This window comes from Pseudogymnoascus verrucosus (assembly GCF_001662655.1).
Source record: "Pseudogymnoascus verrucosus strain UAMH 10579 unplaced genomic scaffold scaffold_11, whole genome shotgun sequence".
In the NCBI taxonomy this organism is placed as follows: Eukaryota; Fungi; Ascomycota; class Leotiomycetes; order Thelebolales; family Thelebolaceae; genus Pseudogymnoascus; species Pseudogymnoascus verrucosus.
Genome location: NW_017263662.1, coordinates 458903 through 481235, shown reverse-complemented (window position 1 = coordinate 481235; position 22333 = coordinate 458903). Strand labels below are relative to the sequence as shown.

The 22333-nt window shown below is 51.3% G+C and overlaps 7 protein-coding genes across 7 annotated transcripts; 4 read left to right on the top strand and 3 right to left on the bottom strand.

The window, feature by feature from the left end:
* The first annotated feature begins 520 nt into the window (after positions 1-520).
* Positions 521-3154, top strand: PLB1_1 (Lysophospholipase 1). Its single transcript, XM_018273112.2, has 2 exons — positions 521-884; positions 951-3154. Exons 1-2 carry the CDS (start codon positions 830-832, stop codon positions 2861-2863), a joined length of 1968 nt encoding a protein of 655 aa, XP_018132387.1. The 5' UTR covers positions 521-829; the 3' UTR covers positions 2864-3154.
* Positions 3119-7982, bottom strand: VE01_03626 (uncharacterized protein). The gene is made up of 8 exons (XM_018273111.2): positions 7581-7982; positions 7490-7534; positions 7275-7437; positions 6978-7225; positions 6225-6932; positions 4097-6172; positions 3448-4047; positions 3119-3388 (listed from the first exon to the last, which is right to left on the bottom strand). Exons 1-8 carry the CDS (start codon positions 7824-7826, stop codon positions 3290-3292), a joined length of 4185 nt encoding a protein of 1394 aa, XP_018132386.1. The 5' UTR covers positions 7827-7982; the 3' UTR covers positions 3119-3289.
* Positions 7983-7986: 4 nt separating this feature from the next.
* Positions 7987-10414, top strand: VE01_03625 (uncharacterized protein). Its single transcript, XM_018273110.2, has one exon. It carries the CDS (start codon positions 8301-8303, stop codon positions 10236-10238), a length of 1938 nt encoding a protein of 645 aa, XP_018132385.2. The 5' UTR covers positions 7987-8300; the 3' UTR covers positions 10239-10414.
* Positions 10415-10722: 308 nt separating this feature from the next.
* On the top strand, positions 10723-14734 carry VE01_03624 (uncharacterized protein). The gene is made up of 2 exons (XM_018273109.2): positions 10723-13884; positions 13936-14734. The coding sequence occupies exons 1-2, from the start codon at positions 10820-10822 to the stop codon at positions 14516-14518; spliced, it is 3648 nt and encodes a 1215-aa protein (XP_018132384.1). The 5' UTR covers positions 10723-10819; the 3' UTR covers positions 14519-14734.
* On the bottom strand, positions 14711-15483 carry VE01_03623 (uncharacterized protein). The gene has a single exon (XM_018273108.2). It carries the CDS (start codon positions 15268-15270, stop codon positions 14887-14889), a length of 384 nt encoding a protein of 127 aa, XP_018132383.1. The 5' UTR covers positions 15271-15483; the 3' UTR covers positions 14711-14886.
* Positions 15484-15513: 30 nt separating this feature from the next.
* VE01_03622 (uncharacterized protein) lies at positions 15514-20077 on the bottom strand. The gene is made up of 3 exons (XM_018273107.2): positions 19758-20077; positions 16716-19640; positions 15514-16657 (listed from the first exon to the last, which is right to left on the bottom strand). Exons 2-3 carry the CDS (start codon positions 19506-19508, stop codon positions 15752-15754), a joined length of 3699 nt encoding a protein of 1232 aa, XP_018132382.1. The 5' UTR covers positions 19509-19640; positions 19758-20077; the 3' UTR covers positions 15514-15751.
* Positions 20078-20125: 48 nt separating this feature from the next.
* On the top strand, positions 20126-22073 carry COX10 (heme O synthase). The gene has a single exon (XM_018273106.2). It carries the CDS (start codon positions 20341-20343, stop codon positions 21868-21870), a length of 1530 nt encoding a protein of 509 aa, XP_018132381.1. The 5' UTR covers positions 20126-20340; the 3' UTR covers positions 21871-22073.
* The last annotated feature ends 260 nt before the right edge of the window (positions 22074-22333 follow it).

The window sequence follows — 22333 nt, the reverse complement described above, 5'->3', positions numbered from 1 at the left end:
ATCGCGCTCTCACCTAAAGACCATCGAGGCGTAAATAGTGTCTCTCGAACCTCGTATCCAACAAGATTGGATGCTATGGCAGTTGTAGCTATTGTATGTCAAATCTCACTTTAAGCCCTACCAACCTCTAGCGTGGTAATAACGGCTCGCGGGACCATCGCTTTCTTAACGCCCGACTCGGATCTTACAACATCGAAGAGTTCGAGCTAAACCCCAAACTGGTATCCATCGCGCGCGATCCTAGGGACCATCGCAGGGTTGAAATGTCCCGAAATACTCGACTGACCAACAAATCTGCTGGGATTTACTCGGATCTACTCGGATCTATCCAGACCCGTTTTTGGTTTCATAGAATTAACTCCTAGTGGCTGTATAGAGTGACGCGTTTTGTCTGGGCGCCCAGCTGAGGCTGAGCTGATCTGAAGCTGACCTGACCAGGACCTGACCTGGGTAAGAAATGTGGCTGTATCACTTTACCTTATAAGGAACTATTCCCTCAAAATTACTTTCCCTGCCGTAGATCTATCTTCCGAATCTTCAGTTATTTCGGTTGCTACATAGGATCTTGGAATCAGTGTTGCTTATAACTGAAACCTTCGTTCCGTTCCCTCAGCCTTATCGAAATTATCGCTGATCCCTTTAAGCTTTAAGCTAAGGTGTACGTACTTCGGCGACTTCTAACCCCCTTGCACAGCCACTCGGGTCCCCGAATATCCAATCCGCTCCACTTTCTACGAAGGCTACAAATACTTTTGAGACCCTTTGGTCACCAATTGTGCTTCATACACTGTCACGATCTGTTAGATCAACCCAGTTGTGAGAAGCAAACATGAAAATCCTTTCAGGAATTGTCTCGTTGGCGACTGTCGCACAGCTCAGCTACGGTAAGTAGCTTCCCTCGTCGAGCACGCGCTCATCCGGAGCTCCGAGCGAGTACTAACGTCACGAAGCAACAGCTATAGTCGCACCCCGCGATGGCGCCCACCTCGACTATGGAGCAGTCGCCCTCGTCGCCGCCTCCGAACTCCTCAACCGCGGCCTCCCAGACTCCCCCACCAACGGCTACGCCCCCGGCAATGTCAGCTGCCCTGCCACCCGCCCGACCATTCGCAATGCCGCCTCCCTGTCGACGAACGAGACGGAATGGCTGCCCGTGCGTCGGAATAACACGATCGAGCCTATGAAGGACCTGCTTTCGCGCGCGAACATTTCAGGCTTTGATGCAGCGGCGTATATCGAGAAGTTCCGTGACAATGCGACCGCGCTGCCCAACATTGGTATTGCGATCTCTGGGGGAGGATACAGAGCGCTGATGTACGGAGCGGGGTTTCTGGCGGCGGCGGATAGCCGGACGGTGAATGCGACTGGGAAGGGAGGGATTGGTGGGCTGCTGCAGTCAGCCACGTATCTTTCGGGTCTGTCGGGTGGAAGCTGGCTGGTTGGGTCGATATACGCGAATAACTTCAGCTCGGTGACGACACTCCGAGATGGGAGTCCTGGGTCATCCGTGTGGCAGTTTGGGAACTCGATTTTCCAGGGCCCGAAGGAGGATGGGATCTCGATTCTCAATACCGCCGAGTACTACAAGAACATCAAGGGCCAGGTCGATTCGAAGAAGAATGCTGGATATGAGGTGTCTATCACTGATTACTGGGGCCGAGCGCTGAGCTACCAACTCATCAATGCTACTGATGGGGGACCAGCATACACATTCTCATCCATCGCGCTGCAAGACAACTTCAAGAATGGAGAAACCCCCTTCCCCGTCATCGTCGCCGACGGCCGCGCGCCAGGCGACATAATCGTCTCCCTCAACACAACAGTCTATGAATTTAACCCCTTCGAGATGGGCTCCTGGGATCCTACCACCTTCGGCTTCGCACCAACCCGCTACCTCGGCTCCAAATTCGATGGCGGCGTGGTCCCCACCTCTGCCTCGTGTGTGCGCGGCTTCGACAACGCTGGCTACGTCTTTGGCACCTCCTCCACGCTCTTCAACCAGTTCATCCTCAACATCAACGGGTCGTCCTCAAGTCTCCTCACCGAGGCTCTCGCCTCAGTCCTCAAGAGCATCGGCCAGGATAACAACGACATCGCGCAGTACTCCCCCAACCCCTTCTTCCACTACAACCCCGCCACGAACCGCGATGCGGACGTCACGGAACTCTCCCTCGTCGATGGTGGCGAGGATCTCCAGAATATCCCTCTGCACCCGCTCATCCAGCCCGTGCGCCACCTGGACGTCATTTTCGCTGTCGACGCGAGCGCTGACACTGAGTTCTTCTGGCCCAACGGCACCGCGCTGGTAGCTACCTACGAGCGCTCTCTCAACGCCACCATGGCCAACGGGACATCCTTCCCCTCTATCCCTGACGTTAACACCTTCGTCAACCTGGGCCTCAACAATCGCCCAACCTTCTTCGGATGCGATCCCAAGAACACCACCTCCCTCACCCCACTAGTCGTCTACGTCCCGCACGCGCCGTACATAACGCACTCGAACGTCTCGACATTCGACCCCGCCTACGATGACGCGCAGCGCAACCTGATTATCCAGAACGGCTATGACGTCGCGACGATGGGGAACGGGACCGTGGATGCGGAGTGGCTGACTTGTCTTGGGTGTGCGGTGCTGAGCCGCAGCTGGGATAGGACCGAGACGGCGGTGCCGGATGCGTGTACGAATTGCTTTAAGAGGTATTGTTGGGATGGGAGTCTGAATTCGACGGTGCCGGCCAATTATAATCCGGAGTTTAAGGTTGCGGGGGTGGTGGTGGAGGAGTCCGGGAGTGGGAAGGTCGTGCCCGGGGAGGTGGTGGCGGTGGTAGTGGGTGTTGTTGTGAGTGGGTTGATGATGTTTTAGGCGGTTTTGTGTCTTCATGGATATGGTTGAAAAGCAATTGGATGATGAGGGATATGTGTAATGTCAGGGGATTTACCAGGTTTATGTTGTGTATATATTAAAAGGGGTTTGTAGAAGACGTCGGGTATTTCCAGACGTCGCGGTACTCCAGGTGGGACATGGTTACTCTATTTAATATATGAGTGTGCGTTATTTGATCTCGTCTAATAATGGTTCAACATGGATTCTTCCTATATAAACTTCTATATTTATACCGTCTATACTGTCTAGTATTCAATCTAATAAACTCCCGACATCCCCATCTATTCCCAAACTAGTCATGTCAGCTTACTTGACATGATCACAATCTATTAAGAAATTCTAAAGGAAAGCATTAAAAGAGTGTTCTTCTTTCGTACACAGGTCCACTACTAGACCAAACACCATCTACTCCAACTTGGCGCTCTTCGTCTTCTTGCTGCGCAGCTTCATCATCAGGAAAACAAATCCATAGGTTGAGATGCAGAATAGCGCTGTAATACCAGTCTACCACCAAGTTAGCAACGTAAATCTTTAGATGTGTGAGGAGCCAGAAAATAACTTACATCTCTCCACCCATACATCCTCTCATTGTAATTTAGAGTCTTCGCAAACTCCCCTCCTGTCTTAAACGCGCAGTACTCGCAATTGGTCTTGCTCTCCGGATCAACCAAATACCCAAACCCAGTTTCAAAGAATTTTGCCATGTAGTCTCCACAAGTACTTCCATTAGGGGGCGCAAAGCTTGCAATATCCTTTGCTGAACACACCACATCAATATCGTATAGCGGCTGCGTCACCAAGCCACCAATGAGGTAGTTGTACGGATTCATATAATACATCCAGTACTTCCAGAACACAGAGAGCTGCGAGTACGGCTGTAGCACACCTGCGAAGTTGATGAAAAATGAGGCGATAATGGTCGGGTTAAGCAGGGACGCGAAAAAGGGGCTGGGCGAGATGGCCGCAATTCCCTGCCCGATCGCGGTATAGAGAAATTCAAAGAGGATCATCTGGAAGAATACCTGGCCTGAGGTAGAACCTGCGACGGTGAGGCCGATGGTGAAATACCAGCAAGCGAAGTAGAGGACGCCGCAAATTATGAGATATGGCATCTCTGCAATAAGTTGGGCACTGACGAAAGCAACCCAGCTGTACATTTTTGACTGTTGGTCGGCTGTTAGTGAGAGTCAAAACGAGAGAGATGTGACTTACCTTCTTCTCGCGGGCTTCAAAGATGTCGCGGTAATGCATGAAGAGAGGCTGAAGCTGAGCGATGACGCCGATAGCGACGAACAGAAAATTGAAGCAAGACAGTAATACCAGCTGCAAGTCGCTCGTACTGTTACCTAACTTCCAAAAGGTGAAACCAGCAAAGATTGCGCAGCTGACATGAATTAAAACCTTGTTCCAAACGTAGGTTGGGTTTCTCCAGAGAGCAGTCTTTTGACGCGCTGTTACCAACTTTAGTTGTGTCCAAAGCGGCGTGGCAAAGTCGCGGTCGTCGGTCTTGAGAGTAGATGGCTTGGATAGGGCCTCGGCCTTGATCTCGGCCATATGTTCAACCATGCGAGAGTGTTCAGGGGATTCAACCCATACAGAATGCCAGTCACGGCCGCCGCCGGCAGATCCAGACACAACGTCAATAATATGCTCTGCCGGGTTGACATCTGGGTTACATGGCGCCCCATTCTGAGAGAAATACTTTAGCAGAATTGACGAATTCTCGCCAGTTTCCCCAAAATAGACAGTTTGTCCACCCTTTGCGAGGAGCAGCAAGCTGTCGAACGATTCGAAAAGTGACGCTGAGGGCTGATGAATCGTGCAAAGAACGGCCTGTCCGGCTGCTGTAAGTCTTCGAAGAAAACGGACAATGTTAAAGGATGATTGGCCATCTAATCCCGATGTAGGCTCGTCAAGAAACAGAAGAATCGATGGCTTAGCAGCCAACTCAACGCCAATAGTAAGGCGCTTGCGTTGTTCAATGGTAAGGCCTGCACCCGGTACACCAATGAGAGCATCCTGTATATCTTCAAGTTCAAGAAGCTTGATAATACTCTCGACATAGTTGAGCTTCTCCTGATCCGGGGTCTCCATTGATTGTCTTAGGCGAGCAGAGAAGATGAGTGCCTCTCTGACGGTTGATGTGCCCTCGTGGACATCCATTTGTTCGCAGTATCCAGCAGAACGTTGGAAACTTACTGGAAGAGGTCTACCATCCACAAGCACCTCACCCGTGATGACACCAGTATCCTTGCGCTGTGCGAGAACATCTAAAAGCGTTGTCTTTCCGGCACCCGAGCTTCCCATGAGAGCTCCAAGTTGCCCTGGCTTGACCCAACCAGTGATGTCGTCCAGCAGCTTCCGTTTCCCTCCAGGAACATCAACTGTATATGAGAGATGATCCCATGTAAATATGGATTCGTTGCGAGCCAGTTTCAAGTCGTCATCTTCAGGGACTTGGGTAGTAGATGATGATGACGATCCGATCGGCACTGATACACTCTGCTTCTCCTCATCCGTGGGTTTCCGAATGGATTTGGATGTGCTTTTGTTGTCCTTTCCGCGCTTGAATATGACGGAGGATTTGCTGCTGCTGTTTGAACTGGATCTTTCCATGGCAATGGCAGTGCAAGCTGTGAAGGCTATCCACCAAGCAATGCATATGCCGAAATTACGCCAGATATGTGCTGGTGAGTAGCTAAAAGCAGTTTGGAGGTAGTCTTCGCCGACGATCTGGGTACCATCAGCAGATGCGCCGGGGATCGTGCATGCTCGATTTTGAGCTCCAGCGTAAGCATCGCCATTGGGGATGAGTTGGGCCCCGGTGCATTCGAGAACCAATCCAGAGTATTCATTTGCTAGGAGCGCCTCGTAGGCGTAGCCACAAGGATTAATATACCAAATCCAGCGAAACCAGACATGCATGGTTTGGAAGGGAATAAAAAATCCAGCATACACCATCATGACCATGGAATAAAATCCGGATATTTTAGCTGCATTGTCGAAACTGTTAAACATGCATCCGATGAGCCGATATAGCGAAGTGAGCATTAGGGCGGAGATTATGGTGATGACCCAAAAGGTAAAGAATTTGCCAGCATCCATCTGCAGCCCAATTAAGAAATAGTAGACGATGGAAAATATCGACACCTGTAGGATGATGTTAGGTATGTCGGTAATCATCTTCGCGATAACAAAGGCTGAAGGACGATAGAAGCTAAAATCTCGATGCCTGCTGAGAATGGGGCGCCCAAAAAATGTCGCTGTTAGTTCGGCCATTGACGATAACTGCGAAGCTCCATTAGATTCGTGTCTTCTCGGTGGGGTATTGAAGTCTCACATTGAAAAACACAAGGGGGTAGAAAATCGCTCCACTGCGTGCGAAAATGCCAGCGCTAGAGTCTGGAAGGTTGTAGAAAAGACTCCCAGAGCACAACGATTGAATTAGAGCAGCAATCTGCTGCATTCCGAACGATGCCTTGTCTCCAAGCATTACTTGAATATCTCTCTGGACGCATGCGAGAACCTGATAACCAAAGCCAATAGTATAGGAGCTCTGGAGAGGCGATTTGTGGTTTGGTTGATCGTTCTCGAGAGCTTTTTTTGCTATGGCCGTCTCTTGCTCTAGTTCCTCTAGGGGTATGATGTTGGCCTGCATCTGCCTTGCTAGATCACTGTTTCGATAAGTCATTTCAAGTTCCTGGGCTGTTTTGGGGGCTGAGTTTTCGTAACCAGCTTTGAATCGTCTCTCGGTCTCGACAGTCGAAGATGTTAAGAAGTCCGCGACATTGGCACCAGGGGGACAAACGAAACCCATATTCTCAAAGTAGGCTTTTGCCATGTTGGCAGGTCCATAGTATATCTGCCGCCCTTCATCCAAGACTAGAACCTTGTCAAATAGGTCAAAAATCCCGTTTCCGGCTTGGTATAATGTCACTACTGCGACAGCCTTGGTTTTATCTACCAAGGCCCTGCATGTCTGTGCAAATTCAAGGGCCGTGGAGGCGTCAAGGCCTCTGGTAGCGTTATCCCAACAGGTTATCGCGCCCTAATAAATTAATACATTGCACTTATTGAGGACTTTGTAGCTTACCTGAGCAGCCATGACTTCCCCAATGGAAACACGTTTTCTCTCACCACCTGAAACTCCCCGAACAAACTCGTTGCCTACAAGGGTTCCCTTTGCGTGGGAAATGCCCAGGGCTTCAGGGATAACATGGAGCATTTCTTCATGATATTTCTCCACTCCTGTGTCACTCTCCCGGGTCTGGCGTGAAACTCTGTTTTTGACAGCGAAGCCAAGTGTCTGAGCAACTGTCAGAGTGGGGAAGTGGATATCATCTTTAGGGTGTCAGTATGTAAATTATGCTGGGCGGGTTTGGGAACTCACCTTCGCTATTGTACAGTATTGTACCACGATACTGTTCAGCTTCTTCAGCACTCATGCTGCCGTAGAACACGTCACCAGTAACGCTTTTGAAGGAGCGACGCTTGTTGGCAACGGTTTTTAAGAAAGAAGTACATCCTGATCCTGGGCGGCCGAGCACGAGCATCTTCATTTATTAGTACGATGTGCGGACACATGAAAAAGATACTTATACTTACCATTTCTCCGGCCTTCACCTGTCCAGTTAGGTCATGCAAAATGGTCTGTTGGTGTTAGAATGCTTTCATGTCGGGGACTTCTATATCTTACAATATCACCAACCGATCCTCTCGCATCAGCGATGAGATCCATTGGGTTAACACAAGAAAGAACATCGTGTCCCAACACAGTTCGAGAATCAACTCCAGTTACGGATAAATGTCTCCATGTTAAAGAAAGATGTTTCTTCTCAATTTTTTCGATGGCTTTCTTGGCTTCATTGTCTTCTAACCACTTCCTATATGAGAAGCCATTGCTGTCCAAGGGCTCGTTTTTCTCATTCAATTGAACCCCCATATCGGTAGGTCAGGGGTGGCTCAGTTCGTTTGTGGCTTGCCTTGTGGCGTGTGGCGTGTGGCGTGTGGTGGTGTTTTACGTTCAGCCTAACCATAAATGGCAATTCAAGGACAAACAAAAGAGAGGTGCTAACGTCCTGAATGAGCTTGATGAGAGTATACTGTTATTTCTTGGAAGCCTGACTACTTATAATATGTGAGATGTCCCGTCGGCTTTCATTTTTCATTCTTTCTCATCCGTTCGGATGAGGCGTGCTCCCCAACTCCGGAAATCCAGTGATGACGAGGTTAGCGTCGCTGAGGTCTCCACAAAAATCTTGTCAACGGGCATTTATAACTGGACTCATCATACCATTACATCCGAAATTTACGGCTTCGACGCTGATAAATACATTATATCTCCCTACCATGGCTTTCAAATAGCCTATCTTGCATCATCGTACATCCGACCAAGAGGCGAAAGCATTAGAGGATTATGTCCTCACGTAATCCGGGCGAGATTTCTCAGAATGCTTCAAAGTCCAGTCACCGGACTGCTCTAGCTTGTGCACCCTGTCGTCTTAGCAAAACCAAGTGCAATGGTCAAGATCCATGTGTTCGGTGCACAGACCGTGGCATCGTTTGTATGCCCGGAGTGAAGCGCAGAAAGCCGGTTAGAAAGTCGGCGATTCTATCTTCGAATGAGAGTGCTAGGACAGACGATGTTGAGGCTCCAGAATCGACGGCTCAAGCCGATCTACTGAAACAAGAAGTTCATTGTAGTATTTGGGGCTCAGAAGCGTCGGAATCTTCAACCATGAACTTACACTATGGGCCATCTTCGACTTTTGTGTTCCTGCAACAACTCCATCGTTTTCTCCTCGGCAGTGGGGCTCCGCGGCAAAGTACGATAAGTAGTTGGTCGACAAACTACACGTCAGAGGCAATCAGCGAGTTTGGGTACAGTGGCATCTTCTATGGAAATGGTTCAGATAACAATGAATCTCCGGCAGGGATCTCTCAGGAACTCCCACCATTTGACCTTGCAGCCACCTTTCTTGAAACGTACCTAGCCACTGTTCATTATGTCGTTCTATTCTGCGACCAGGGAACTCTAAGGAAGCTTTTCTATACGATGTACTCAGCTCCAACCAGCAATCAAAACTCCAGAGATTCAACCTTGGTGATGATTGTGCTGGCCATAGGAGCCTTTCTATCCAGCTATCCCATCTGGGCGGATTCTCTGCATCGGGGAGTCACGTCTCGGCTAGACAGCTGGGGCGATTCTGTAAGCCTCAGAAGTGTTCAAATTTCCATGCTTCTGTCAGAGTATGAACACAGTCATGGACGGCCGAACTCGGCGATGCTGGGAATAGGGCGAGCAGTACACAAGGCCTTCGCCGTTGGTTTGCACCGAGATATGCCATCCCAGGGGGGTACGAGAGACTCTACCGAATCCGACCGATCTCGAGAGCGTCAGGCTACATTCTGGTCGCTATTCGCACACGACAGAAACGTTTCTCTTTCGTTGGGTCGACCTGCGTCGATTAATGAACTAGACATCAACATACTAGATCCGACATGGGATGTCCGACTCATGGCTGCCGTTACTTTGGCCAGAATAACATACAAGGTTAATTACAATATTTACGGCCGTAACAGAGGCTCCGTAAGTGATTTCTGTCAAAAGGTTCAAGCGATCTACGATGAGATGATATGTTTTCATAAATCTCTACCTGTGGATCAGAAGTTTCCTCTTTTCGAGTCGGAGCTAGGGCAGTATTCCGCCAATCTCACCGCTAGTCAGATGATACTAGCCTTCCATTTTTTTCAGACGATGATAATTGCTCTGCGTCCCTGCTTGGTGCTTGATGCCGCAAGGAGACGCAGCACTAAAAAATCAACCATCCCAAACGAATCGGTGATTTGGCTTAATGATGCCGTTGACAGGTGTAGGAACGCATCTATTCATATCATCAATGTCTTTGCTCGCGCAATCAAAGTTAGTTCCTTCATATGCTATATGCGACACAGTCGATTTTTTATCGAAGCTGCATGCTTTGCTTTGCTTTTTGATGTTATACGGGACCCAGCGAGAGATGGCTGCGAAAGGAACTTTGAAGCTATAGCACAAGGTCTCCACTGCTTCACGCTTCTTCCTACCGACCGATTATTAATGATCAGTACTACTGGTGTCAGTCGGATTCTACAGCTCACCGAAGAAATGGTTGCTAAGACGAAAGCGGAGGCGAACCAGAAGGTTGACAATGAGCCCCCTTCATCTATGGCTTTCACGAACGAGCCCACCGGTTTTGACCAGGGTCAGGCATTAGGTGTAGGATTATGGGATGACGCGGGAATTTCTAACAACGACATTTTCGATATGAGCTATTACCTTTGGTATGAGGATCCAGCGTCACTTGGTGCTGAATGAAGGTGGGGATTGGAAGCCAGCTGCCACTTTTGTTGACATTATCTCTGAGTTTAGTTGTGTAATGAGAAATGTTGTAAACTAATTATTTAATAAGGCTATAAGTATAGAAATCTATTTAAAAACGCTGTGACTTTTCTAATAATATGATTTGGGTGGGCGAAGTTATAATTATCCAGACATGTTTTTATGATATTGCCTGATAAACAAATAAATATTTGATATGATAACAAATTAAATTCATGAAAAATCCTTTGGATTTTACCAACATGACATTGAGAACAAAACTATCGTAATAAATCAACAGATAATACTCCCATGACCATTCTGATCGCCATTCGTCCCACGTCATATCCCTCACTTCCAAGATCCAGTGGAGCAGCCGTCATCATCAATTGGCCCGACCCGGTTGCCCCGTCAACATAGCGCGCACCACGATAAACACCCCCGTCTCTTGGAACACACCGACCCCCAATATAACCCCGATAAACCACGACAATCGACACCGACCAAAAACCAACTCGACATCAATGAAAAATCGCGACACAAACAACTAACCTTACGATAAAGCAAACACAATAATCATGGATCCCGAGGCCTCGCCACCAAAGCGCGTCACCCGCGCGCGCGCGGCCGCCAAGAAGGCCCCAGTTGATAATGGCATCAAGGTCGCCACTGCCGCAGCGAAGGCGAAAGCGACGCGTACGATGCCCCCTGCGATGACGAAGCGGAAGACCAGGGCCGATGAAGCTGCCAACGACGACGATAACAACGAGGATGAGCTGACAGCTCCCGAGCCAGAGAAACCGAGGGCGACGAGGGGACGACCGAGGAAAGCTGCCATGGTGCAGGCAGAGCCAGAGCCAGAGATAGAGAAGGAGGCTGCGGTAGTGGTGCCGAAGACAAGAGGGAGGCCGAAGAAGGCCGTCGAAGAGAAGGAGGTTGAGGCTGCACCGGCAGTGGAAGCTCCGAGGACAAGAGCTAGAGGGAGGAAGGTGGCCGTAGCCGATGAACAGGCACCACCACCTGTTTCCGAAGCACCAAAGAGGATAGTTAGAGGCCGCCTGGCAACCGTCACAAAGCCCACTGCTGCACCGAAGAAGTCTGTCAAGTTTCAGGATACGGCGGAGCTGGACAAGGAGAATGCCATTCCTACAACGAAGGGCAAAGCGCCAGTGGCTACGGTTACTGGTCTTAGGGCCAAGCCGGTGCGGAAACCTGCTGCTGCACCTCGAGTGACACGCGGGCGCGCCAGAGCGACTTCTGAATCGGACCAGGCGAAGGAAAAGTCCCCGCTCAGCCCGAAGAAGGTGACACAGGTTGCTGTTGCCAAGGATGTGAGCTCTGACGACGAGCTTGCCACGATGGTGAAGACGCCGATGAAGCCTCTGATGAAGAGCCCGATGAAGCCACCGACCAATATCCTCAGCCCAGCTAAAAGGCTTGATTTCACAACATCGATTGTGGCAAACCGTGCTGTTTCTGCTCAGCAAGATCTTACCTCGTCAATGATGGCCAGCCCTGCTAGAAGAATACCACAGAGTCCATGGAGGGGGACTTTGGGAGAATCGCCGAAACGGACTGGGCTTGGAGAGGCTGTGCGATCACCTTTCAAGTCTTCCATGCCCCCTTCATCATCTACGAAGCCATCGTTCAAAGCTTCTCTACTTCAATCTCCAGCGAAACGTCCGCCGTCCCCAACCAAAATCTCGGCTGGAGGATCACCAACCCGCACAGTCTCAGGTAATCTGTTCAACGCCACACCAAAGCCAAACACTTTCAGCATCTCGAGGTTCACGACACCACGGACATTGACGAAGAGCGCGTTCCGCCCTGGTAGAGTGCCGTTCAGCAGCGCTGTGAAGCCGGCTACTGAGTCCAGGCTGCTTGGAAAGGACCAGGCACCTGCGGATCGGGCCAGTATTAAGCCGTTCCCAGGACGACTGTCTGCTGTGTTGCCAAGACACGCTGACCCGACAATGGATGAGGCCGAGGTGCCTGCTGGTTCCACCACTCCAAAGAGCCCAGTTGATAACACCGAGGAAGATGAATTCGCCCTCAACGTTTTGGTTGAGGAGAGTACGACTATGGAATGTGATGATGACGTGGCTGCGATGGTTGTAGAGGAGCTACAGAGCACCACACCATCCGCTTCTCCATCTTCATATAGCATTGGCAGCTTCGGCCTTCGCCCTGAGCAAGACGACCCGTTCCAGGATTCGGACTCTGAAGATGAGCTGGCGTCTGCGTCACCACTTTATTCTCCGAGTCCCATCAGCGCTTTGAAAATGTCCTCCAAGGACTTCGCAATGCTCTCGACCCCAAAGAAACTCTCCTTTGGCGAGAAGACTCCTGTTGCTAAGAGCTCGGCGCAGATTGGCTTCACACCTTTGGCTAAGCAGTTGGATAGCTGGATGACGCCAGTTGACCCACAACCGGAAATTGTGGAGGAAGAATATGAGGAGGAGCCGGAGCCTGTTGTAACTCCGAATGTCGAGGAGCAAGCCGCTGAGCCGTCACCTGTGCCAACCAGCTTTTTCGAAGATGAGATGATTGTTCGAGAGGAAGCAGAGGTTCAATCTGAGAACGACCTGGAAGAGCAAGTTGTTGAAGCCATCGAATTAGCACCAGCTGAGGTCGAATCCGAGAATGAGCCGAAAGACGAAGTTATTGGGGTCCTCGAGTTTGCACCTGCTGAGCCAGAATCCGAGCATGACTTGGAGGATACAGTCATGGAAGCAATTGAGTTTGCACCGGCTGTGTTAGACGACGAAGACTTGGCTCTTGCTGCCGAAGCCGATGAACTATCATTGGTCGAAGAGGAAATTGCCAATTCGAATGATGTCGTTGACGCCGTTGCCTATGCCGTTGAGGATGAGGCCGTGTCTGAGGCGAGCCAAGAGTATGGCGATGAGAATATGGTTCCAATTGATCCGGAACTGTTGTCTCTTGGTCAGCAAATTGCCCCAGAACAGCACCAGGAGCCAACTGTTGAACACGTAACAAATGTTGTCCCGGAAACTGAGGTTGAAGCGGAAGAGGAACACCCTACTCCCCCCGCTACCCGTGCGGTACAACGGTCTGCTAGTCCCTTCACACCAGCTAGACCCACCATCGGAAGGTCATTCCATACTGTGTGCAAAGTCCCCTTGAAGGCAGAAGGTGCAGAGTCGCCTATCAAACCATCGCCACGAAAGCGTCCAGCATCAGCATCGCGCGTTACGGCACACAGAACAGCACCACCTCCACCTACACCTACCATCGTCTACCATAATGGATCCTCAACACCAGCTAAATCCACCAACTGGTCGACGTCAGCTACGCCAACCCGAACACCGCGCCGTGACCTTGACAACAGGGTCCTCAGAGGCGCCGTTGTCTACGTCGACGTACACACTAGCGAGGGCGCCGATGCTAGCGCTGTCTTTGTCGAGCTGCTGAACCAGATGGGCGCGAAGTGTGTGAAGAGCTGGGGCTGGAATCCTAGCACCATGAGTCTACCAGGAGGAGTGATTAGCCCTGAGACAGCAGAGTCAGCCAAGGTTGGGATTACGCATGTGGTGTTCAAGGATGGTGGCAAGAGGACACTCGAGAAAGTGCGAGAAACCAACGGAGTTGTACTCTGTGTCGGTGTTGGATGGGTTTTAGAGTATGTATTCCCACTTATCCCAATGCATGATACATTTCCTAACAGATACAGCTGCGAGCGCATGGACGAATGGCTCGACGAGAGCCCATACTCCATCGATACCGCCATCGTTCCCCGTGGCGGCAACCGTCGTCGCAAGTCCATGGAGCCACGCGCCCTGGCCAACATGAACGGCACTCTCGTTTCCACCCCCGGTCGCGCGTCGTCTAAAGAGCCTACTGCGCCCGCCACCGCGCGCCCGGCGCGCATCGGGCGTAGGGAGAGCACACAATGGATCCGCACACCCCGCAGTGCGGAAGCAGCGACCAGCAACCAGGACCAAGACGTCGAGATGAACGACTACACCATGCCGGAGCTGAGTCCGCTCCCAACCACACCCAGCGCCGAGGCGCTGAGTATGTATGCCGAGCACATCCTCGATAACGAGGGCGGAGTTGAGGAGACGCCGTATTATAGCGGCAGGGAGAAGGAGGAGCTAGTCATGCGGACCGTACCGGCGAACAAGATGGTCGTCCGCGAGCAGGACGGACCGTCGCAGATGGGAAGTGAGGCGCTGATGCAGAGACTCATGATGGCGAGGAGAAAGAGCTTGCAGTGGGCGCCCAAGGTGGGGAGTCCACTGGCGAGGCAGTAGAGGATGTTATAATTACTACTTTGTGTTTTGGGGGGCGCGGATTGGACATGGGTTGGGGATGGGGATGGCGTGGAGTTGTATTTCTTGAGGCTTTTCTCTCTGGGGCGGTTTTATTGCTTTGAGGTGCTTACTTTTTGGGATGGGGGCGGGGGGTTGATTTTACGTATATACCTTTTCGTCGGAACGTTCATTGCCAATTGAGATTATATTTCCAACCGCCGGAAGCTAAATGCGCATTTGTGATACGGTCCAAGCTCGCCGCGCATGCTTATATCTCTAGCCGCGGTAACACTCGCTGCCATCAATTCTCTGCCATCTTCTAGCGTTGTAGCACGACCCTTCTCGCCGACCTTGCCAATATAATATTCCTACATCATAGTCGTAATCGCTGAGACCACAAGACCCAGCACCACCAAGCCACCCCAGCCACTAGCCCTCCCCTGCATCGCCGCACCATTATCCACCGTATTACACTTCCACACAGTGGTGGTATCCGATCGTGACGAAAAGTAGTCCTTCAAGCAAGATTCCATGTCCCTAGCCTCCTTTACACCCGTGGCGTTGCAATAAGCGTAGCAGTCTATTAGATTGCTATCGCCGTAGCTAAAGGTGGTTCCCTGACAACAGTCATACAGCGCGCTGGGCTTTTCGAGGCTGGAACCAGGCGGTGCTAGTAGGGCACAGCTGTGGTCGAAGAAGGGGGTTGGGGTGATGGAGGAGCAGCTGGTGGAGTTGGTTGTTGAGTTGGACATTTTTGGAGGAGGAGGCTGGGGGATTGTGAGGACGAGGTTTTTTCTACGATTTCCTTATGGTGCGTTTGTTTATTTATGTATGTTGGTGGTGGTTTTACACTTGATGCCTGCCTATTTGGGATATGTTGGGATCGCCGTTATCCCGATCCTTCAAGGCATAGTAGTATGTTGCTCGCTTTCTTTGGGAGTGTTAATTGGTTAATAATGTTTCAGTCAGGCGGTTAGCCAACGGCCTACAAATGACTCCAACTGATTTTACGGCGATCTTATAATGTACCAAGCTATGTATCGTAATGTGTTTTGTTCGTTTTTCTAAGCTGCCCATTTCCGCTCCCCAACAACAGCACAGCCAATTTGGCGATCCTGTCCTATGCATGTGATAAAAACTAGACTAGGGTATGTGTGAAAACCAAAATCGCAAATTCGCAAAATGGGTATATAGTAAATCCAACGAATGTTCGAAAATATAACTATTACTTCTTCAGGTGCTTCGTTGCACCTGAAGCATGTGGGGTTGTGGAGTGCCGAATCGGGGCGGCGCCGGCCCGTCATCGTTGTAATCGTCGTAGTCCCCGTATCCACCCCCATCGTACAAGCTTTCCGCCGCTGCAGCATCGTCCTGTTTATCTCCGGGCATGCCAAAGGTAAATGTCGGTTGCGGCGGGAGATAGGAGGATTTTTCCATTTCAGACCAAGAAGATACCCTTGGCCTCGAGGAATGGGTGTGAGTTTGGCTGATATTGGCATTGCCATCAGATGGTGGGTTTGCGGCAAGCAATTTGCTTTCTGGCCTAGCAATGGCTGTAGGGGCTGCTTCTGTGCCTTTAGATCGTGTGAAGGCGACGAATTGTATTGGGAGGTCGCTGGCAGCCGCAGGTCTAGGGCTACCATGTATACCAGGCCTAGATGGACTTGGTCCTGTGGATATTCCCGCAATTTTTTCGGGCACTGGAGGCTCCTGCTCCGCAAACGCCTCGTTTTGTAATCCAGCATTCTGGCCAGAGCCAATTTTCAACGGAGCGTGGGCAGGGAAGAAAACCTGCTTTTCTTCGTAATACTTTGGGCCCTCAGAAATGGGAACCTTGGGAAGGGAAGGCTTCCTCGCATGGCCCTGCGCGGGACCTACAACTTCGGCGATAGATATCCTCCTTGGCGCTATAGCCGTGACCTGTGAGTGTTTGACAGAAGCAGGATCAAAATACTCTTTGTGAACTAGCCCAGGTGTCGACAAGTCAGAAACTGCTGAATCTGAATTAACACCATAAAATGTGTCGGCCGGATCCGGAGGGGAGACTGCGGACTGTGGTGAGACTACAGCTTCGAGGTGTTGCTGGATTTGCGCTTCCAAAGCTTTTTGTAAGTTTATCTCATGTACCGCTGATTGACTCTGATGGTAGAAGTGAGTATATTGAGCATGCTATATGGGGATTGGGCCGTGTACTAACCATAGTATTTGGGGCTTGGTAGCTCTGGGCTGAGTGAGGTTGACTTTGGGAAGCTGAGCGTGCTTGTGCCATATAATGCTGCTGGGTTTGTAACTCAACCCGAGGCTGTGAGCTATGCCGTTGGTGGTTTGGCAAGTGCTGATTGTTTGATTGTGGCACGTTCGAGACATGGTGATGGGGTTGTTGGGTTGGTGGCTGGGCCGGAACATGTTCAATGTGTGCTGGCTGTATTTCCTGGACAGTCACATTGTTTTGTAGCGAGTGTTGCCGAGGCTCTTGATTTGGTATCTCCTGCGTTACCAAGAAACCGGTCGTCTGACTTGCTGAAGACGTAGCTCGGATGGAAACATCTGCGGATTCGAGTTGATGAACAGTTTGATCTGCTATTTGCTGCGTAGCACTGTGTGTCCGTACGTGAGACCATGATTTTCGTTTGGAGTCCGTCTGGTTTGATCCGCGAGATTCTGATCGGTCTCCCATAGAGGCAGCAGCCGCACTCATCTGGTTAGTTGTGTCTGCTGGTTGATAGCTATCGACCTCTTTATCATCAACCCTAGGTTCTTCTTCGGTGCTGTTTTGGGCGATACTACATTCGAACATGGGTGCTTGACCAGGCTGATTCCCAAAGTGTTGCGGGGCATCACTTGCGGTATGTGCGTTATTTTCAAACGCATCGATAGGATCGCTATTATTCTCGACTATGCTCTCAATGTCACCAGGCTTGCTAGCGATTGCGTCGAATGCCGGTTCTGATAGCGAAAGAGGTCGGGGTTCCTCCTGGATCGAAAACACAAGAGACTCCGGCCGACTAATCGGCGATACCGGGACACTTGGATAACTCGGAGGATAGTGGGTATTTTGAAGAGAAGACTGAGTGTAGACACTGCTCCGTGTAGATTGTGATACCGGAACACTCGAGTGGCGCTGATGCGAGACAGATGCATTCTGCTGGTTTTGTAGATCCTGGAGATTTTGTACATTCTGTTGGTAGAGCGCCGCTAGTTGCTTATTCTGTTCTTGGATTATGGAGTTTAAACGGTCAAGCTCCTTTTGATCGGGCCCACTCTTTTCCTGGGGCTGCTGTTCTGGTGACGCAGTTGAACGTAGAGCCTCTTCAGAGTAAACCTTTGACGAAGTCGAGACAAGTGACGATCCCTGCTGTGCAACATCTGGCGGAGGCGTAGATGGCTCTTCGGGCACTTCACTGACTAACGAAGATGGCAATTGGGGATTTGGTGAATGGTCGCGTGGTTGCCAGGACATTGATCGATACGGACGATTCATGATGGGGCTTTGACTAGACAACGGCTTTCTGCCCATGCTGTGCTGCCTTGATGGTCTACCACCCAGCACGTCAGGAGACGACTCCACAGCTTGGACAGGAGCAGTGGTTGCAGGCCTAGCCGGTATACCGACCGCCATCTCTGGCCCCTCAGTGCTTGCAGAAGCAGGTTTTAGACCCCAAGCGGTTTGAGCAAGCTCAGACCTAGTTTGGGGCGAATACGTCTGCGTGCCAATTGAGTCTTGCCGCTTCGAGTTAATGCTTGAAGAGTGCGCCCTATCATGTGATGTTTGAATAGCTGTGGAAGTTATCGACGCATTGGACGATGAATGATGGCGCCTTTGATAATCATACGCAGAGCTGGGCGACGATGCACCGAAACCAGGATTTGGACCAGCAATGGGGGATGAGTAGGTCATTTGCGTTGGTTGAGGTACCCGGGAATAGGCAACGAAAGCAATGGGAAGGCTTGCATCTGCTGATATTGCGGAGGCCGGAGCAGGGCTGGTATCAGGAGCATTGCGCTGGCGCTCTTGGCCAGAAGGTATCTGGGAAGGGCTTGGTTGGTTGGGTACTTTTGCTCGCGGTAGTTCCATGTGAGGATCTACGAGCTGAGATAGGGTAACATCCGGATACATCCGGGCCAAGTTTTGGAGATTCGTTATTACATCCTCTTTATCGGTGTCCGAAAAATACAGGATACCAAGTCTGGAACAGATAACTTCACCCGCATTATTATGCGGCACCGACGATGAATGGCTGTGTGTCTGGCGTAGATGTTTGCTTCCTGCCACCGGGATTCGGTCAGACTCTAGAACCTTTGGCGGAACCGCAGGAGGTTCGCTGGCAACTGGAGTCGAAGAATCGGGTATCCTTTGAGACCCCTGCGAGACATAAGACGCACCGCGATCGCTGTAGCTCACTCCAGAGGCCTTCGAAGTCGACTGGTTCCAAGGCCCCGCCGACATACTCTGCACCGGAGATGCATTGCCGCCTTGATTAAGTGCATTGGTATTAATGCGTAAAGGGTGAGCAGAGCTGGCAACTTGACCGGGAGTTCCTGATGTGCCGTGCAGCTGCGTATTCAATAGAGGAAGTGCAGCTGGGCTAGTTTGTTGAGGAACCAATTGCTGAGCCGTAGCTGCATTGGTTCTCTGAGCAGCTTGGAAGCTCTGCCTGAACACGTTGGGTATTGGTTGTGGCGATGTTGGCGTGGCACGCTCTGATACTGAACGCTTGATAGTGGGACTTTGCTCTAGAAATTGAGACTTTGTGCCTGGTGTGATTTTGGTAGATGCTATGTCCTTTGAGCTCTGAGCCGTATTGTTCTCTTTCAACTTGGCTTTGTTGGCGGCCTTGGTCCTGTTCATGGCAGCAGCCAACTCGACCTCATCACCAGCCTTGGGGAAGTGATACTGCCTGACCCCTGTCGGCTTATGGGTATAAAACCATCTTTCCGTCTCCCCATCGTAGTCAGCTTCCCAACCGGGGGGATACCCTGAGGTACTCATTGAAGTATCTCTGGAGATCTCCGGAGCCCAGGCACGAAGTTTTGCTCACGTTGCTGACGAGGCTCCGAAGCGCGAAGGATTTGGCGCGAAGGAATAGTATGCTAGCTCCAACAACAACGCTGGAGTATACATCTGGAGAAAAGACAAGAGCAATAACATCAGCAATACAAAGAAATGGAAGATATATGGGGGGGAAATGAAGGAGATTAACGTGTGGAAAGTGTGGAAACGATGGCGTTCCGGTCTTACCTTGGTCGCGATGGCTTCCAAGCCGAACAACGCGCCAGTTATGCCTTGCCAGGGCTGAGTGGTGGGATAGCTTCAACAGATTTCCACATAGAGTAATTCAAGCCAGCGATTATATATTAGGGGTAGACGGAAAGAGCTTAGATAGGGCCTCATTTGGCAAGCTTTGGCGGCAATTGGCGCCACGAAGCAACTATGTGGAGGTGACAGCAAGATATTGGGGCCGCACGTGCCACACACGGCCGAGTTGTTGGAGTTTGTTGGTGGTAAAAATGTCAGCCTCGTGGAATATTGGTCCGTCTCTAGTCACGTGATTATTGTGTTTCGTCTAAATAAGCTTGGCCACTCGCTGTTGGCGGAATGTCAGCCTCGTTAAATATTGTTGCTCTCACACGTCACGTGAAGTTGTCACGTGTAACTTTATATTTTTGTGTTGTGGTCCAAGGGGACGATTGCTCGGCGACGGAAAAATAAATTCACCGCGGAGTTGCCCGAGGAAGTTCCTGGGCAACATTTACAAAGTTACGCGGAAGGAAGGAACGCTCATTGTGAAAGCGCCGGCCAATCTCCATACCCAGATGCCGCAATGATCATAAGGCCGCTCTCACTCGGGGCTGCGACACCCGTCGCGCTCCGCAGTATCGGCGAGCAATGCCTTTCCGCGCTCCCGCGACAACAATTGAGGTCCGCACAGTCAACACAACGTGCATTCACCACCGCGCGAGTGTTGAGGAACGCACTGTCAAAAGGCCCGGGCCAGGCGCAACGTCTGCGAACCGGCTACTTTCTCAATAATTCATTTCTTCCTCGGACTGCCATTGTCTCGAAGGCGCGAGCGTCGACATCCACCTCGTTTACGGCGTCGCAGCCGCCAATTCCAGCAAGAGATGCGGCTGCCCCGGTGACGGAGACGACTCCCGAGGTCGACCTCCCACATAGACGGCGGCAGAAAGCTCGCAAAGATGCACAGGCGGCATCTGCAGAGGCAGGGCCTGAGGCGGCAGCTGAACCTGTTATACCTCCAGACGCCTCATCAGTCCTCACGACGGCATCATCAAATCTCCCTATAAACTCCTTCAAACGCACTCTTTCCACGCTGCTCGCCTTGACGAAGCCGCGTCTTTCCTTTCTCATTGTGCTCACCACCACCTCCGCTTATTCCATCTATCCCGTTCCCGCTCTCCTCTCACCCGCAATAACCGACACCCCGTCGCTATCGGCCTTGACGCTGCTCTTCCTCACATTTGGCACGTCGTTAACATGCGCGTCCGCAAACACCCTCAACATGCTCTACGAGCCTAAATGGGATGCCATGATGTCGCGTACGAAGAACCGCCCTCTCGTCCGTGGTCTCATATCCCCCCGCGGCGCCCTGCTCTTTGCAGCGCTCTCCGCGGCAATTGGAACAGGGGCATTATATTACGGCGTCAACCCCACCGTTGCATCCCTCGCAGCCTTCAACATATTCCTCTACGCAGGGGTCTACACACCGCTTAAACGCGTTTCCGTCATCAACACCTGGGTGGGAGCTCTCGTTGGTGGAATCCCCCCCCTGATGGGCTGGGCCGCAGCGGCCGGGCAGACTGCCACGGGCTCCGGTGACTGGAAGGAACTGCTGTTGGGCTACGAGAACATGGGTGGCTGGCTACTAGCCGCGCTGCTCGTCGCCTGGCAGTTCCCCCACTTCATGGCGCTGTCGTGGACTATTCGCCACGAGTACAAGAACGCGGGCTACAAGATGCTGGCCTGGACGAACCCCGCGCGCAACGGACGCGTGGCTCTTCGATACTCGCTCGTCATGCTCCCGCTATGTATAGGCCTGTGTGCAGTGGGCGTGACGGAGTGGAGCTTCGCGGTCGCGAGCACGCCCGTCAACCTCTGGATGGTGCGCGAGGCGTACCGATTCTGGAAGTACGAGGGGCTGAAGGGCAGTGCGCGCGGCTTGTTCTGGGCCAGCGTGTGGCATCTGCCCGCGGTGATGGTGCTGGCGATGGTGGAGAAGAAGGGGATGTGGCAGAGGGTTTGGAGGGCTGTCGGGGGGGCGGTGGAGGATGATGAGTGGGAGGAGATCGAGGAGGATGAGATCCCGGGCAAGACTACGGTCGCGTCCGTGTAGGGTAAAGTACGTGGCTTGCCCGGAACTAATGAGTTCACGGTTTTGGTGTATATATATATACAGTACGTGCATTGGCGGAGTTGAGGTCTGATGTACAATAGTGGGCTTGCATCGTCGTTTTCGTTTTTGATCATCTTTGCACTTTCAAATAGTTCAATAGGGTAGATCTATCATCTCAATCTGTACTATGTACGCATGGCTTATCACCTTTTCCGGCCAGTGTCCCAGTTTGGACCGGTGTGGGTTTGAGGAGGGAACATGTCTGTCGCAGCGGTAAACACTGTGCAACTCTGATTTGGCCATTGTTTGTTGGGATGTCCCAGTAGCCGCCCATGGGGGAAAGCGACCAGATTCCCTCGAACTCCTTTCAAGGGGGTACCCAGCTCCGCGCCGCCGTGCATTGTTGGTGTTTGAAGATAGTTGCCGCGTCAAGCCCTCGAGTTTTAAAAATAAAATCACGGTT

What these genes read in the sequence shown, in the direction of transcription:
- PLB1_1 (XM_018273112.2), top strand. Translation starts at nt 830, where the DNA reads ATGAAAATCCTTTCAGGAATTGTCTCGTTGGCGACTGTCGCACAGCTC. An exon ending in TGTCGCACAGCTCAGCTACG is followed by an intron (nt 885 to 950) that starts GTAAGTAGCTTC and finishes AACGTCACGAAG; the next exon opens with CAACAGCTATAGTCGCACCC.
- VE01_03626 (XM_018273111.2), bottom strand. Translation starts at nt 7,826, where the DNA reads ATGGGGGTTCAATTGAATGAGAAAAACGAGCCCTTGGACAGCAATGGC. An exon ending in GAGGATCGGTTGGTGATATT is followed by an intron (nt 7,535 to 7,580) that starts GTAAGATATAGA and finishes TAACACCAACAG; the next exon opens with ACCATTTTGCATGACCTAAC. An exon ending in GGGAAGTCATGGCTGCTCAG is followed by an intron (nt 6,933 to 6,977) that starts GTAAGCTACAAA and finishes TTAATTTATTAG; the next exon opens with GGCGCGATAACCTGTTGGGA.
- VE01_03625 (XM_018273110.2), top strand. Translation starts at nt 8,301, where the DNA reads ATGTCCTCACGTAATCCGGGCGAGATTTCTCAGAATGCTTCAAAGTCC.
- VE01_03624 (XM_018273109.2), top strand. Translation starts at nt 10,820, where the DNA reads ATGGATCCCGAGGCCTCGCCACCAAAGCGCGTCACCCGCGCGCGCGCG. An exon ending in GGTGTTGGATGGGTTTTAGA is followed by an intron (nt 13,885 to 13,935) that starts GTATGTATTCCC and finishes TAACAGATACAG; the next exon opens with CTGCGAGCGCATGGACGAAT.
- VE01_03623 (XM_018273108.2), bottom strand. Translation starts at nt 15,270, where the DNA reads ATGTCCAACTCAACAACCAACTCCACCAGCTGCTCCTCCATCACCCCA.
- VE01_03622 (XM_018273107.2), bottom strand. Translation starts at nt 19,508, where the DNA reads ATGAGTACCTCAGGGTATCCCCCCGGTTGGGAAGCTGACTACGATGGG. An exon ending in ACCAAGCCCCAAATACTATG is followed by an intron (nt 16,658 to 16,715) that starts GTTAGTACACGG and finishes TTCTACCATCAG; the next exon opens with AGTCAATCAGCGGTACATGA.
- COX10 (XM_018273106.2), top strand. Translation starts at nt 20,341, where the DNA reads ATGATCATAAGGCCGCTCTCACTCGGGGCTGCGACACCCGTCGCGCTC.